Here is a 17,320-nt window from a genome sequence, read left to right on the forward strand (position 1 = left end):
AGCAGAGATGCTGTGTGTGCCACTAACCACAATCTTCAATACATCTCTTGAAACTGGGCAACTACCTGAGGTATGGAAGACGGCAAATGTAGTCCCCATTTTTAAGAAAGGAGACAGAAACGAGGCACTAAACTACAGACCAGTGTCTCTGACGTATATAGTGTGCAAAGTCATGGAGAAGATTATCAGGAAGAGAGTGGTGGAGCACCTGAAGATTGGGGAAGGGCAAAGAAGACCTCAGACAGAGTATAGGCTAGGTGGACAAAGACTGCAAACCTAACACAAGGAGAAAGATCTTGGGGTGAGCATAACACCGAGCACGTCTCCGGAGGCACACATCACCCAGATAACTGCTGCAGCATATGGGCGCCTGGCAAACCTGATAATAGCGTTCCGATACCTTAGCAAGAAATCGTTCAAAACACTGTACACTGTGTACGTCAGGCCCATACTGGAGTATGTAACACCAGTTTGGAAACCACACCTGGTCAAGTACCTCAAGAAGTTAGAGAAAGTATAAAGGTTAGCAACAAGGCTAGTTCCGGAGCTCAGGGGAATGTCCTACGATGAAAGGTTGAGGGAAATCGTACTGACGACACTGGAGGACAGGAGGGTCAGGGGAGACATGATAACGACATACAAAATACTCCATGGAATAGATAAGGTGGACAGAGACAGGATGTTCCTGAGAGGGAACACAGAAACAAGGGGTCACAATTGGAAGCTGAAGACTCAGACGAGTCACAGGGATGTTAGGAAATATTTCTTCAGTCACAGAGTTGTCAGGAAGTGGAATAGTCAGAGAGGGGGCCTATTAGCGATGGGAAGTGATCCATACATAGCTTTAAGAAGAGGTATGATAAAGCTCATGGAGCAGGAAGAGTGACCTAGTAGCAGCCAGTGAAGAGGCGGGGCCAGGAGCTGTGATTCGACCCCAGCAACCACAACTAGGTAAGTATTTCTTCAGTCATAGAGTTGTAAGGCAGTGGAATAGCCTAGAAAATGACGTAGTGGAGGCAGGAACCATACACAGTTTTAAGACGAGGTTTGATAAAGCTCATGGAGCGGGGAGAGAGAGGGCCCAGTAGCAACCGGTGAAGAGGCGGGGCCAGGAGCTAAGACTCGACCCCTGCAACCACAAATAGGTGAGTACAAATAGGTGAGTACACACACACACACACACTCACACGTTCAACCCCACCAAGTGCAAAGTCTTGAAGATCAGGGAAGGTCAAAGAAGACCGCAGACTGAGTACAGTCTAGGGGGCTAAAAACTGCAAACCTCACTCAAGGAAAAGGATCTTGGAGTATGTATAATACCGAACACATCTCCTCAGGCGCACATCAACCAAATAACTGCTGCAGATTATGGGCGACTATCAAGCATTCCGGCATCTCAATAAGGAATCGTTCAGGACCCTGTACACCGTGTACGTCAGACCTATATTGGAGTATGCAGCTCCAACTTGGAATCCACACATAGCCAAGCACGTCAGGAAACTGGGGAAAATGCAAAGGTTTGCAACAAGACTAGTCCCAGAACTAAAAGGTATGTCCTACAAGGAGAGGTTATGGGAACTCGATCTCACGACACTGGAGGACAGGAAGGATAGGACGGACATGAAAATTACATATAAAATACTGAGAGGCATCGATAATGTGGACAGAGACAGAATGTTCCAGAGATGAGACACAGAAACAACGGGTCACAATTGGAAGTTGAAAATTCAGACGAGTCACAGGGATGTTAGGAAGTATTTCTTCAATCACAGAGTTGTCAAGAAGTGAAATAGTCTGGAAAGTGGAGTAGTGGACGCAGGTACCATACATAGCTTTAAGAAGAGGTATGATAAATCTCATGGAGCAGGGAGAGAGTGGACCTAGTAGCGATCAGTGAAGAGGCGGGGCCAGGAGCTATAGCTTGACCCCTGCAACCGCAATTAGGTGAGTATTATTAGGTGAGTATCCACACATACACAATGCATACGCATATACATGTACACACGCGCACACACTAACACACCTACACAAGCACGCCCACACACATATGCCCAACGACAATTCGAAAATGACATAGCATCGAAAGCCAAATCCGACCCGAAGCTGTTGTACAGACACATCAGGAGGAAAATAACAATCAAGGACCAGGTAATCAGGCTGAGGAAAGAAGGGGGGAAGATCACAAGCAACGATCTCGAAGTATATGAGGAGCTCAACATGAGATTCAAAGAAGCGTTCAGAGAGGAGACAGAAGGGACTCCAGAAAGACGGAGAGGTGGGGTACACCATCAAGCATTGGACACAATACATACAGCCAAGGATAATGTGAAGAGGCTGCTAAGTGAGCTAGATACCTCAAAGGCGATGGGGCCGGGTAACATCTCTCCATGGGTCCTGAGAGAGGGAGGAGAGGTGCTATGTGTACCACTAACAACAATGTTCAACACATCTCTCTAAACAGGGCGACTACCTGAGATATGGAAGACAGCATATGTAGCTCCAATTTTAAAAAAAGAAGACAGACACAAAGCATTAAACTACAGACCAGGGTCACTGACATGTATAGTATGCAAAGTCATGGAGAAGATTATCAGAAGAAGAGTGGTGGAATACCTGGAGTTTACCTGGAGAGAGTTCCGGGGGTCAACGCCCCCGCGGCCCGGTCTGTGACCAGGCCTCCTTAGGTCAGTGTCCCAGGATGCGACCCACACCAGTCGACTAACACCCAGGTACCCATTTTACTGATGGGGAACATAGACAACAGGTGGAAAGAAACATGTCCAATGTTTCTACTCTGGCTGGGAATCGAACCCAGGCCCTCACCGTGTGAAGCGAGAGCGTTAACCACCAGGCCACCACAGCCCTAGAAAGAAATGAGCTTATAAACGACAACAAGCACATTTTCAGGGACGGGAAATCCTGTGTCACAAACCCACTGGAGTTCTATGACATGGTAACAGCAGTAAGACAAGTGAGAGAGGTGTGGGTAGATTGCATTTTCTTGGACTGTAAGAAGGCGTTTGACACAGTTCCACACAAGAGATTAATGCAAAAGCTGGAGGACAAGGCAGGGATAACAGGGAAGGCACTGCAATGGATCAGGGAATACTTGTCAGGAAGACAGCAGCGAGTAATGGTACGTGGCGAGGTGTCAGAGTGGGCACGTGTGACCAGAGGGGTCCCACAGGGGTCAGTCCTAAAACCGGTACTGTTTCTGGTATATGTGAACGACATGATGGAAGGAATGACACAGAAGTGTCCCTGTTTGCAGATGATGTGAAGTTAATAAGAAGAATTCAGTCGAACGAGGACCAGGAAGAAGTACAAAAGGATCTGGACACGCTGCAGGCCTGGTCCAGAAACTGGCGTCTGGAGTTCAACCCTACCAAATGCAAAGTCATGAAGATTGGGGAAGGGCAAAGAAAACCACACACGGAGTACAGTCTAGGGGGCCAGAGACAACAAACCACAGTCAAGGAAAAGGATCTTGAGGTGTGTATAACACTGGGCACATCTGAGGCGCACATCAACCAAATAACTGCTGCAGCATACGGGCGCCTAGCAAACCTAAAAACAGCATTCCGACATCTCAATAAGGGATCGTTCAGGACCCTGTACACTGTGTGCGTTATGCCTAGATTGGGGTATGCAACATCGTTTTGGAACCCACACCAGCAAAGCACATAAGAAATTAGAGAAAATTCAAAGGTTTGCAACAAGACTAGTCCCGGAGCTAAGGGGCATGTCCTACGAGGAGAGTCTAAGGGAAATCGACCTGACGACACTGGAGGACAGGAGAGATAGAGACGATATGATAACGACATATAAAATACTGAAAGGAATCGACAAGGTGGACAGAGACAGAATGTTCCATAGATGAGACACAGCAACAAGGGGTCACAGTTGGAAGCTGAAGACTCAATTGAATCAAAGGGATGTTAGTAAATATTTCTTCAGTCACAGAGTTGTCAGCAAGTGGAATAGTCTGAGAAGTGATGTAGTGGGGGCAGGATCCATACATAGCTTAAAGAAGAGGTATGATAAAGCTCATAGAGCAAGAAGAGTGACGTAGTGAATAGGCGGGGCCTGGAATCAACCCCTGCAACCAGAACTAGGTGAGTACATACATCCGCACTCGCGCACACACACAAGCCTACACACACACACATCAACACAGAATCAGTACTGTGTCTTGTATACGTAAGTAATATGGGAGATGTGAGACTAATGAAGAGAATACAAACAGGACTAGACCAGGAAAGACTACAAATGGCTCTGGACAAGCTGCAGAATGGGTCTGACAAGCGGCTACTAGAATGTATCCTTAACAAATGCAAAGTTATGAAAGTCAGGGACTACCAAAGAAGACCGGATGCTGGGAGAAAGTCTGCAAAATTTCCTGCATAGTCCAGGGTATTGTTTGGAGCATTTCTCCTGAAGCACACAAAACCGAATAATGGCCACAGCAAACTCGAGACGGACTTACTTCAGGGTAGCTTTGAGGACCCTTAACAAGGAGACGTTCACCACCTTATATAAACACAACATATATCAGACCCATCTTGGAGTATGCAGCGCCAGTGTATAACCTACACCTGATGAATCTTGTAAAGAAGTTGGAAAAAGTGCAAAGGATTGAAACGTAACTAGTCCCAGAGATGAGGGGCATGAACAATGAGGAGAGACTAGAGGAGTTAAACCTGGCGACATTAGACGACAGAAGAACAAGAGGTGCCATGATTATGACGTACAAGGTACTGGTGAGAGAACTTGACAGGGTGGACAGGGTGAGTGTGTTAAACAAGAGAGAGCACAGCTGGAAGTTAAAAACACAGATAAGTCACCAGGATGTTAGGAAATACTTCATTAGTCTTAGAGTTGTCAGGAAGTAAAACAATCTATACAGGAAAGTGGTAAAAGCAAGATCCATATTTTTTTTTATTAACACATCGGCCGATTCCCACAAAGGCAGGGTGGTCCGAAAAAGAAAATCTTTCATCATCATTCACTCCATCACTGTCTTGGCAGAAGGGTGCTTTACACTACGGTTACAAAAATGCAACGTTAACACCCCTCATTCAAAGTGGACTCTCTACTTCCCATCTCCAGGACTCAAGTCCGGCCTGCCGGTTTCCCTGAATCCCTTCATAAATGCTACCTTGCTCACACTCGTCAAGTATTAAAAACCATTTGTCTCTATTCACTCCTATCAAATACGCTCATGCATGCTTGCTGGAAGTCCAAGCCCCTGGCACACAAAACCTCTTTTACCCCCCTTCATCCTATCCTAGGCCAATCCCTACTCCGCCTTCCCTACACTACAGGTTTATACACTCTCGAAATCATTCTGTTTCGTTCCTTTCTCTCAACATGACCGAACCACCTCAACAACCCCTCCTCAGCCCTCTGGATAATAGTTTTGGTAATCCTGCAATGCCTCCTAATTTCGAAACTACGAATTCTCTGCATTATATTCACACCACATATTGCCCTCAGACATGACATCTCTACTTCCTCCAGCCTTCTCCTTGTTGCAATATTCATCACCCATGCATCATACCCATATAAGAGCGTTGGTATAACTACTTTCATACATTACCCTCATTGCTTCCAAGGACAAAGTTCTTTGTCTCCACAAACTCCTAAGTGCACCGCTCACCCTTTTCCACTCGTCAATTCTATGATTCACCTCATCCTTCATAGATCCATCTGCTGATACGTCCACTCCTAAATATCTGAATACATTCACCTCCTCCATACTCTCTCCCTCCAATCTGATATCCAATCTTTCATCACCTAATCTTCTTGTTATCCTCATAACCTTACTCTTTCCTATATTCACTTTTAGTTTTCTTCTTTTAATACCCTACCAAATTCATCCACCAACCTCTGCAACTTCTCTTCAGAATCTCCCAAAAGCACAGTGTCATCAGCAGAGAGCAACTGTGACAACTCCCACTTTGTGTTTGATTCTTTATCTTTTAACCCTCCACACCTCATGCCAAGACCCGAGCATTCACTTCTCTTACAACCCCATCTATAAATATATTGAAAAACCACGGTAATATCACACATCCTTGTCAATGAATAGGTATGACAGGCCTCTCGCAGTGAGGAAAGAGCGAGTCGATTACGGTCCAGATGAAAGAAGAAGTCGGGAGCTGAGGATCGACCCCTACAGCCTCAAATAGGTAAGCACATGCGCGTGCTCACACACACACACACACCCACACACATACACACACACACAGTATGCAGCACCAGTTTGGAACCCACACCTAGCCAAGCACGTGAAGAAACTAGAGAAAGTGCAAAGGTTTGCAACAAGACTAGTCCCAGAGCTAAGAGGTATGTCCTACGAGGAGAGGTTAAGGGAAATCAACCTGACGACACTGGAGGACAGGAGAGATAGGGGGGACATGATAACGATATACAAAATACTGAGAGGAATTGACAAGGTGGACAAAGACAGGATGTTCCAGAGATTGGACACAGTAACAAGGGGACACAGTTGGAAGCTGAAGACACAGATGAATCACAGGGATGTTAGGAAGTATTTCTTCAGCCACAGAGTAGTCAGTAAGTGGAATAGTTTGGGAAGCGATGTAGTGGAGGCAGGATCCATACATAGCTTTAAGCAGAGGTATGATAAAGCTCACGGCTCAGGGAGAGTGACCTAGTAGCGATCAGTGAAGAGGCGGGGCCAGGAGCTCGGACTCGACCCCCGCAACCTCAACTAGGTGAGTACAACTAGGTGAGTACACACACACACACACACACACACACACACACCACCTACCCATCAAAACTCAAACACCAACCAAAACCCACACCCAGACCCCACCCATTCACGCACCCAAACAGACACCCCACACCAACAATCCTCCCACTCACACTCACCCCATCTCTTCACGCTTACCCTATCCAACCCCATACACACACACACACACACACCCTCACTCCACCCATCCACACACACACCCTCACTCCACCCATCCACACACACACCCTCACTCCACCCATCCACACACACACCCTCACTCCACCCATCCACACACACACACACACACACACACCCCACCTACCTACACTCACACCCCACTCACTCACCCACCCTCACCCACCCATCCATCCATCCACACCCCAGGCACCATCGCACCCACTGTCCTACCCATCCATACCCACATCCCACACTCACCCACACTTACACCCTACACACCCACACCCCACAATACCCACACACACACACGCTCTCCCTGCTGCGTAAACTTTATCATACCTCTTCTTAATTTGAATTACCTATGCACATTTTTCTTTCTTATTGGTTCAGTATCATTTTAATGTATTTAGAGGTTCGACTAATTTTGCAATTTACTGTTTTATCAGAAAAGATTTATTGATATTTATTACTGAAATTGTGGATCAGTGTGCCTCCTACAGCGAGTATGGCAGCACCTCACTGAGTGAGGCAGCACCTCACTGAGTGAGGCAGCACCTCACTGAGTGAGGCAGCACCTCACTGAGTGAGGCAGCACCTCACTGAGTTATTACCTTCTCTGAGTTGTCAGTACAGTGTTCAACGTATAAAAATGCTTATTTTTTGCCTCTTTTTTTTCCTATTCCTCTGAAGATTTAAGATAAAGATTAAGATTAAGATGTTTATTTTGACAAATTACATGGTTGTAAAGAGAAATATAATAGTTGGGTGTATATGCCAAAAGCCCCTTTGTGTGTAGAGCATTCCGGGCAAACTTAAAGCTTAACTTAAGAATAGTAAGGCAATAATACATAGTTCATAAGGTCATTAGATGAGTTACAGTGAGTACAGGAGAACTGAATATTCTATCAGGTAATGCTACATGGTTTTGATAAGTCTAGTACAGACTTATTACACTATTGAATTAGTTAATGAAGATTACTGTATTACAATGTAACAGTTTAAAACAATTTACAGTATGATGCAGTATTAGAGATTAGTACTATTTAAAACAATGAAATCTGGTATTACAATGGAACTATTTAAATTATTATGAACTGTATTACTGTATGTATGTGTCAGCACATGAAATCACTCAGGTTTTTTCTATTTTCACTATGCTATTTTTTATATACTATGTATATCGACAAGTAAGAAAGACATGCAACAACAAGGACGTATATTAAGATGCTTGGCAACCAGCGGCTTTATCTATCTAATACAAAGAAAACGCTGTGTATATATAATGGGTCAGGTCAGGTGGTGCATGAGCTGGAGGGTAGGTCAAGGTGTTGGTTGTTTTCTACAAGGGGGCGGAATTGTTTGCCAAGTATTTCCGATATCCTAAAACTGACTTGAGCGATTTTAGACATCACCCGCAACATTAGTGAGTTTTTTTTATGACAAGTCTGGCATTTCGAGTCTCTAAGAGAGTTATGGTTGTTATGGTTCATGGTGCAGGTGTTCAAGTCCTCTCCTCGCCACGGCTCTGTTGCTAAATCATTATTATCCTATATCTTTTCCTAATCCAATTGTAAAGTGTTGTGTAGTTTTGAGACTCTCTGATCGCGGGTTCTATCCCCGTCCGTGGTATGGTTTGTGTAGTTATATTACAAACTACTGCAGTCATCGGCAGGTTGGCCGTAATGTATGATGGAATCTACTTCGTGTTGTGTCAGCAAATACTCAGACTTTAATCATTCACTAACACGTACATACATACTAAATTAGAATATAGGAACATAAAATGAAGGCTCACTCTACGAAGCCCATCGGCCCCTGTTAGGTAGGCCTCCCCAAATTTAACCACTCTCACTCTTCGTAAGTGTTACAGCACAAGAACTTGGAGAGACCTAATGAAAAGGTTTGATGATACCGTTGATAATATATGAGGTAAGTGTATTTTGTCAGGAATGTACGCGAATACTGATGAAATCTTTGAAAATATATGTTTTATAATATGCTTATGAGTTAGGTGTGTGTGTGTGTGTGTGTGTGTGTGTGTGTGTGTGTGTGTGTGTGTGTGTGTGTGTGTGTATTTAATAAGGCTTAACGAGAGAGCACGAGTGCGTCTTATGCTGCAAAAATTAGTGAGCCCCTGAGTGTTCCTTGATCGCTTCTAACTAAGCATTGAAGTCTATTGATGGATGGATATCAACTAAATGTGTTAACAATGGGTGACAAAAAAAAATCGCTCTGATCATTGCCGAGTGAACATTTGAAATCTGATTCATTAGTGATTAATAGCTGAGAAACATTCTTGTAATAATCCTGTAAGTTGTTAGCTGCGGCTTGACCTTAAAATCTAACCCAACATAGTAAGCCCCTTAAAGTTTATCATATCCAAGCAGCTCACATTTTAAACTTAACAGAAGTCATGATACAACTTGAGGAGTCTAATAAACTGAGTTCTTCCTTAAGAAAGTGAGGATGTTTATGTTTGTAGACGAAAAAGGAGTCTGTGACTATACCCAGAAGAGGTGAGAAGATAATCATTCGAAGAAGATATCCTATTTTAAAGATTATGTCCCGTTTCCTGACAGATCTTATCTAACCTAACCTATGAACAATTTGCCAGACGAAAGGAGATTTAGAGGTGTAGTTGACTGAACCAGTAATTCCCATATCCGATAAAAGCTTAAAAAACTTGTGTGGCGCAAACTAATTCTCATTTCCTGGGGTAGAAAGGGACAGTCAGGAGACAGAGTTCTGGTCACTCGGGGAAGGTCAGATGTGTTTGATTTATTACGCAATACAAATTTATAATAATTAAAAATTTATCCGTTTATGATTTTTTTTTTTTTTGCGAAAGAATATTTTACTTATCTACGTCTTTGTGAGGAGTAATGTATAACATATTTTCTGTCTCACACACGCTCATGCATGCCTGCTGGAAGTTCAAGCCCCTCGCGCCCAAAACCCTCCTTTATCCCCTCTTTCCACCCTTTCCTAGGCCGACCCCTACCCCTCCTTCCCTCCACTACAGATTTATACGCGCTCGAAGTCATTCTACTTTGTTAAAGACTCTCTACCTGTCCGAACAAATTTATATATGGTAGCATAAGACCAGAAATACATTCGAAAGACTGAGCGAGTCGAACTCAGTCTCTCGGATGTTTTATATCTATCATCACCTGGATGAGGTGATGATAACGGGTTTACTGCTGCCTGCCTGGATAAGGTGATAACAGGTTTACTGCTGCCTTCCTGGATAAGGTGATGATACCGGGTTTACTGCTGCCTGCCTGGATAAGGTGATGATAACGGGTTTACTGCTGCCTGCCTGGATAAGGTGATGATAACGGGTTTACTGCTGCCTGCCTGGATAAGGTGATGATACCGGGTTTACTGCTGCCTGCCTGGATGAGATGATGATACCGGGTTTACTGCTGCCTGCCTGGATAAGGTGATGATAACGGGTTTACTGCTGCCTGCCTGGATAAGGTGATGATACCGGGTTTACTGCTGCCTGCCTGGATAAGGTGATGATACCGGGTTTACTGCTGCCTGCCTGGATAAGGTGATGATAACGGGTTTACTGCTGCCTGCCTGGATAAGGTGATGATAACGGGTTTACTGCTGCCTGCCTGGATAAGGTGATGATAACGGGTTTACTGCTGCCTGCCTGGATAAGGTGATGATAACGGGTTTACTGCTGCCTGCCTGGATAAGGTGATGATACCGGGTTTACTGCTGCCTGCCTGGATAAGGTGATGATACCGGGTTTACTGCTGCCTGCCTGGATAAGGTGATGATAACGGGTTTACTGCTGCCTGCCTGGATAAGGTGATGATAAGGGGTTTACTGCTGCCTGCCTGGATAAGGTGATGATACCGGGTTTACTGCTGCCTGCCTGGATAAGGTGATGATAACGGGTTTACTGCTGCCTGCCTGGATAAGGTGATGATAACGGGTTTACTGCTGCCTGCCTGGATAAGGTGATGATAACGGGTTTACTGCTGCCTGCCTGGATAAGGTGATGATACCGGGTTTACTGCTGCCTGCCTGGATAAGGTGATGATACCGGGTTTACTGCTGCCTGCCTGGATAAGGTGATGATAACGGGTTTACTGCTGCCTGCCTGGATAAGGTGATGATAAGGGGTTTACTGCTGCCTGCCTGGATAAGGTGATGATAACGGGTTTACTGCTGCCTGCCTGGATGAGATGATGATAGCGGGCAAAACATTTCCGAAAAAGTTGATGTGACGGAGTTATCCGCCACTACTGTGTTATTATGTGAACATTATGTGCACAGAGTAATGTTTTGATGGGACTCTGCTTATGTTATTGTGGTGAACACTGGGAAAGTCTCTCTGCTGACCGTCATCACTGACGAGCAGACTGAACGTCATGAAATTTATCTATGAGTACGATCTACATATTACTGAAGAGACAAAATGACTAAAAATTTCCATATAAATACACAGTAAGCTTTGAAATTCCTGGAAAAGAAATTCCACAGACTCAAAATATAAACTGGAAATTTCACGTCCTAAATGATAAAAATTTAGATAGGACCGAAACGACAGCCAGTGTTCATTTCCATTATATGGGACATCTGTAAATGGTTTCAGGCACAACAGTGGGTATTTTTTTTTTTAAATTACATAGATTCTTACTGAGAGAGATATAAACAGCAGATGCTTGCTCATGATGGACACTATGGGAGGAAATCCAGTAGAGCTGTGTTGAGTCCAGCTGTGTTGTGGCTGGTGCAGCTGTGTTGTGGCTGGTGCAGCTGTGTTGTGGCTGGTGCAGCTGTGTTATAGCTGGTGCAGCTGTGTTGTGGCTGGTGCAGCTGTGTTGTGGCTGGTGCAGCTGTGTTGTGGCTGGTGCAGCTGTGTTGTGGCTGGTGCAGCTGTGTTGTGGCTGGTGCAGCTGTGTTATAGCTGGTGCAGCTGTGTTGTGGCTGGTGCAGCTGTGTTGTGGCTGGTGCAGCTGTGTTGTGGCTGGTGCAGCTGTGTTGTGGCTGGTGCAGCTGTGTTGTGGCTGGTGCAGCTGTGTTGTGGCTGGTGCAGCTGTGTTGTGGCTGGTGCAGCTGTGTTGTGGCTGGTGCAGCTGTGTTGTGGCTGGTGCAGCTGTGTTATAGCTGGTGCAGCTGTGTTGTGGCTGGTGCAGCTGTGTTGTGGCTGGTGCAGCTGTGTTGTGGCTGGTGCAGCTGTGTTGTGGCTGGTGCAGCTGTGTTGTAGCTGGTGCAGCTGTGTTGTGGCTGGTGCAGCTGTGTTGTGGCTGGTGCAGCTGTGTTGTGGCTGGTGCAGCTGTGTTGTGGCTGGTGCAGCTGTGTTGTGGCTGGTACAGCTGTGTTGTGGCTGGTGCAGCTGTGTTGTAGCTGGTGCAGCTGTGTTGTGGCTGGTGCAGCTGTGTTGTGGCTGGTGCAGCTGTGTTGTGGCTGGTGCAGCTGTGTTGTGGCTGGTGCAGCTGTGTTGTGGCTGGTGCAGCTGTGTTGTGGCTGGTGCAGCTGTGTGTTGTAGCTTTATGGGTCCTGGTTCCATGGAGTCATCTTATATACCACAACATTTATCACTGTGTGAGCTTACAGCTGTGACAATGATCGGGACGCGCTGTGTGGTTATGAAATTTACAAACATGAATATGAAAGGACTTTATATAAAGCGAATTTAAATCAAATTTAGCAAAATATCCATTACAGCTGACTTTAAAAAAAAATATCCAAGTAATGTTAATACTTCGTGAAGTTATCTTGGGTTGTAATAAAGTTTCTTAATAAACCATCTGCCAGACTCTTAACAGAATGTTTTCTATAGTTGTTCAACTTTCTTCTGCCATTTACCTCTACTAGGTTTGATGTTACCAGCCATTTACCTCTACTAGGCTTGATGTCACCAGCCATTACCTCTACTAGGCTTGATGTCACCAGCCATTACCTCTACTAGGCTTGATGTCACCAGCCATTTACCTCTACTAGGCTTGATGTCACCAGCCATTACCTCTACTAGGCTTGATGTCACCAGCCATTTACCTCCACTAGGCTTGATGTTACCAGCCATTTACCTCTACTAGGCTTGATGTTACCAGCCATTTACCTCTACTAGGCTTGATGTCACCAGCCATTTACCTCTACTAGGCTTGATGTCACCAGCCATTTACCTCTACTAGGCTTGATGTCACCAGCCATTTACCTCTACTAGGCTTGATGTTACCAGCCATTTACCTTTACTAGGCTTGATGTTACCAGCCATTTACCTCTACTAGGCTTGATGTTACCAGCCATTTACCTCTACTAGGCTTAATGTTACCAGCCATTTACCTCTACTAGGCTTGATGTCACCAACCATTTACCTCTACTAGGCTTGATGTTACCAGCCATTTACCTCTACTAGGCTTGATGTCACCAACCATTTACCTCTACTAGGCTTGATGTCACCAGCAATTTACCTCTACTAGGCTTGATGTCACCAGCCATTTACCTCTACTAGGCTTGATGTCACCAGCCATTTACCTCTACTAGGCTTGGTGTCACCAGCCATTTACCTCTACTGGGCTTGATGTCACCAGCCATTTACCTCTACTGGGCTTGATGTTACCAGCCATTTACCTCTACTAGACTTGATGTCACCAGCCATTTACCTCTATTGGGCTTGATGTTTCCAGCCATTTACCTCTACTGGGCTTGATGTTACCAGCCATTTACCTCTACTAGGCTTGATGTCACCAGCCATTTACCTCTACTAGGCTTGATGTCACCAGCCATTTACCTCTACTGGGCTTGATGTTTCCAGCCATTTACCTCTACTAGACTTGATGTCACCAGCCATTTACCTCTACTAGGCTTAATGTCACCAAGCCTTAATGTCACCGGGCCACCTCGGTGGCCCGGTGGCCTGGTGGCTAAAGCTCCCGCTTCACACACGGAGGGCCCGGGTTCGATTCCCGGCGGGTGGAAACATTTCGACACGTTTCCTTACACCTGTTGTCCTGTTCACCTAGCAGCAAATAGGTACCTGGGTGTTAGTCGACTGGTGTGGGTCGCATCCTGGGGGACAAGATTAAGGACCCCAATGGAAATAAGTTAGACAGTCCTCGATGACGCACTGACTTTCTTGGGTTATCCTGGGTGGCTAACCCTCCGGGGTTAAAAATCAGAACGAAATCTTATCTTATCTCTTATGTTACCAGCCATTTACCTCTACTAGACTTGATGTCACCAGCCATTTACCTCTACTGGGCTTGATGTTTCCAGCCATTTACCTCTACTGGGCTTGATGTTACCAGCCATTTACCTCTACTAGGCTTGATGTCACCAGCCATTTACCTCTACTAGGCTTGATGTCACCAGCCATTTACCTCTACTGGGCTTGATGTTTCCAGCCATTTACCTCTACTGGGCTTGATGTTACCAGCCATTTACCTCTACTAGGCTTGATGTCACCAGCCATTTACCTCTACTAGGCTTGATGTCACCAGCCATTTACCTCTACTAGGCTTGATGTCACCAGCCATTTACCTCTACTGGGCTTGATTTCACCAGCCATTTACCTCTACTAGGCTTAATGTCACCAACCATTTACCTCTACTGGGCTTGATGTCACCAGTCATTTACCTCTACTAGGCTTGATGTCACCAGCTATTTACCTCTACTGGGCTTGATGTCACCAGCCATTTACCTCTACTGGGCTTGATGTTACCAGCCATTTACCTCTACTGGACTTGATGTCACCAGCCATTTGCCTCTACTAGGCTTGATGTAACCAGCCATTTACCTCTACTAGGCTTGATGTCACCAGCCATTTACCTCTACTAACCTTGATGTCACCAGCCATTTACCTCTACTAGGCTTGATGTCACCAGCCATTTACCTCTACTGGGCTTGATGTCACCAGCCATTTACCTCTACTGGGTTTGATGTTACCAGCCATTTACCTCTACTAGACTTGATATTACCAGGCATTTACCTCTACTATGCTTGATGTCACCAGCCATTTACCTCTACTGTGCTTGATGTCACCAGCCATTTACCTCTACTAGGCTTGATGTTACCAGCCATTTACCTCTACTAGACTTGATGTCACCAGCCATTTACCTCTACTAGGCTTGATGTTACCAGCCATTTACCTCTACTAGGCTTGATGTCACCAGCCATTTACCTCTACTGGGTTTGATGTTACCAGCCATTTACCTCTACTAGGCTTGATGTCACCAGCCATTTACCTCTACTAGACTTGATGTTACCAGCCATTTACCTCTACTAGGCTTGATGTCACCAGCCATTTACCTCTACTAGGCTTGATGTCACCAGCCATTTACCTCTACTGGGCTTGATGTTACCAGCCATTTACCTCTACTAGGCTTGATGTCACCAGCCATTTACCTCTACTAGGCTTGATGTCACCAGCCATTTACCTCTACTAGGCTTGATGTCACCAGCCATTTACCTCTACTGGGCTTGATGTCACCAGCCATTTACCTCTACTGATGTCACCAGCATTTGACTGCTTATGTCCAGCCATTTACTCTACTACTTATGTCACCAGCCATTTGACTTCTACTAGGCTTATTACCAGCCATTTACCTCTACTAGGCTTGATGTCACCAGCCATTTACCTCTACTAGTGCTTGATGTCACCAGCCATTTACCTCTCTACTAGTCACAAGCCATTTACCTCTTGATGATGTACCAGCCATTTACCTCTACTAGCCATTTACCTCTTGATGTCACCAGCCATTTACCTCTACTAGGCTTGATGTTACCAGCCATTTACCTCTACTAGGCTGGATGTCACCAGCCATTTACCTCTACTGGGCTTGATGTTACCAGCCATTTACCTCTACTAGGCTTGATGTCACCAGCCATTTACCTCTACTAGACTTGATGTTACCAGCCATTTACCTCTACTAGGCTTGATGTCACCAGCCATTTACCTCTACTAGGCTTGATGTCACCAGCCATTTACCTCTACTGGGCTTGATGTTACCAGCCATTTACCTCTACTAGGCTTGATGTCACCAGCCATTTACCTCTACTAGACTTGATGTTACCAGCCATTTACCTCTACTAGGCTTGATGTCACCAGCCATTTACCTCTACTAGGCTTGATGTCACCAGCCATTTACCTCTACTAGGCTTGATGTCACCAGCCATTTACCTCTACTGGGCTTGATGTCACCAGCCATTTACCTCTACTAGGCTTGATGTTACCAGCCATTTACCTCTACTAGGCTTGATGTCACCAGCCATTTACCTCCACTAGACTTGATGTTACCAGCCATTTACCTCTACTAGGCTTGATGTTACCAGCCATTTACCTCTACTAGGCTTGATGTCACCAGTTATTTACCTCTACTGGGCTTGATGTCACCAGCCATTTACCTCTACTGGGCTTGATGTTACCAGCCATTTACCCCTACTAGACTTGATGTTACCAGCCATTTACCTCTACTAGGCTTGATGTCACCAGCCATTTACCTCTACTAGGCTTGATGTCACCAGCCATTTGCCTCTACTAGGCTTGATATCACCAGCCATTTGCCTGTACTAGGCTTGATGTCACCAGCCATTTGCCTCTACTAGTCTTGATGTCACCAGCCATTTGCCTCTACTAGGCTTGATGTCACCAGCCATTTGCCTCTACTAGGCTTGATGTCACCAGCCATTTGCCTGTACTAGGTTTGATGTCACCAGCTATTTACCCCTACTGGTCTTGATGTCACCAGCCATTTGCGTCTACTAGGCTTGATGTCACCAGCCATTTACCTCTAGTAGGCTTGATGTCAGCAACCATTTACCTCTACTAGGCTTGATGTCACCAGCCATTTACCTCTACTAGGCTTGATGTCAAAGGCCATTTACATCTACTAGATTTGATGTCACCAGCCATTTACCTCTACTAGGCTTGATGTCACCAGCCATTTACTTCTACTAGGCTTGGTGTCACCAGCCATTTACCTCACTAGGCTTGATGTCACCAGCCATTTGCCTCTACTTGGCTTGATGTCACCATCCATTTACCTCTACTAGGCTTGATGTCACCAGCCATTTATCTCTGCTAGGCTTGATGTCACCAGCCGTTTACCTCTACTAGGCTTGATGTCAAAAGCCATTTACCTCTACTAGGCTTGATGTCTCCAGCCATTTACCTCTATTAGGCTTGATGTTACCAGCCATTTACTCCCACACCACAATACTTACATTCGTAAAATAAATTAGCAAAAGAATTAGAGAACTGTATTTAATTCCAGGTTATCGTACAAAATACACTTTGATCAGGGAAGAAAACATACATTTCACTCATGTAAATCGGAATCATATATAAATATTGCCTCCACACATTGAACAGCTGACATTCTCAGAGCTTTGTCGTTCTCAGAATGACCGACACATTTC

General features: G+C 45.2%; 1 protein-coding gene across 1 annotated transcript in view; it reads right to left on the minus strand.

The window, feature by feature from the left end:
* LOC128688644 (peritrophin-44-like) overlaps positions 1-11,879 on the minus strand; it is a 15,320-nt gene extending 3,441 nt beyond the window's left edge. The window contains exon 1 of the mRNA XM_053776568.2: positions 11,598-11,879. Coding sequence (XP_053632543.2) covers positions 11,598-11,630 — 33 coding nt within the window. The 5' untranslated portion in view covers positions 11,631-11,879. The remainder of the gene's footprint in view (positions 1-11,597) is intronic.
* Between the last annotated feature and the right edge of the window lie 5,441 nt (positions 11,880-17,320).

This window comes from Cherax quadricarinatus, chromosome 13 (assembly GCF_038502225.1).
Source record: "Cherax quadricarinatus isolate ZL_2023a chromosome 13, ASM3850222v1, whole genome shotgun sequence".
In the NCBI taxonomy this organism is placed as follows: domain Eukaryota; kingdom Metazoa; phylum Arthropoda; class Malacostraca; order Decapoda; family Parastacidae; genus Cherax; species Cherax quadricarinatus.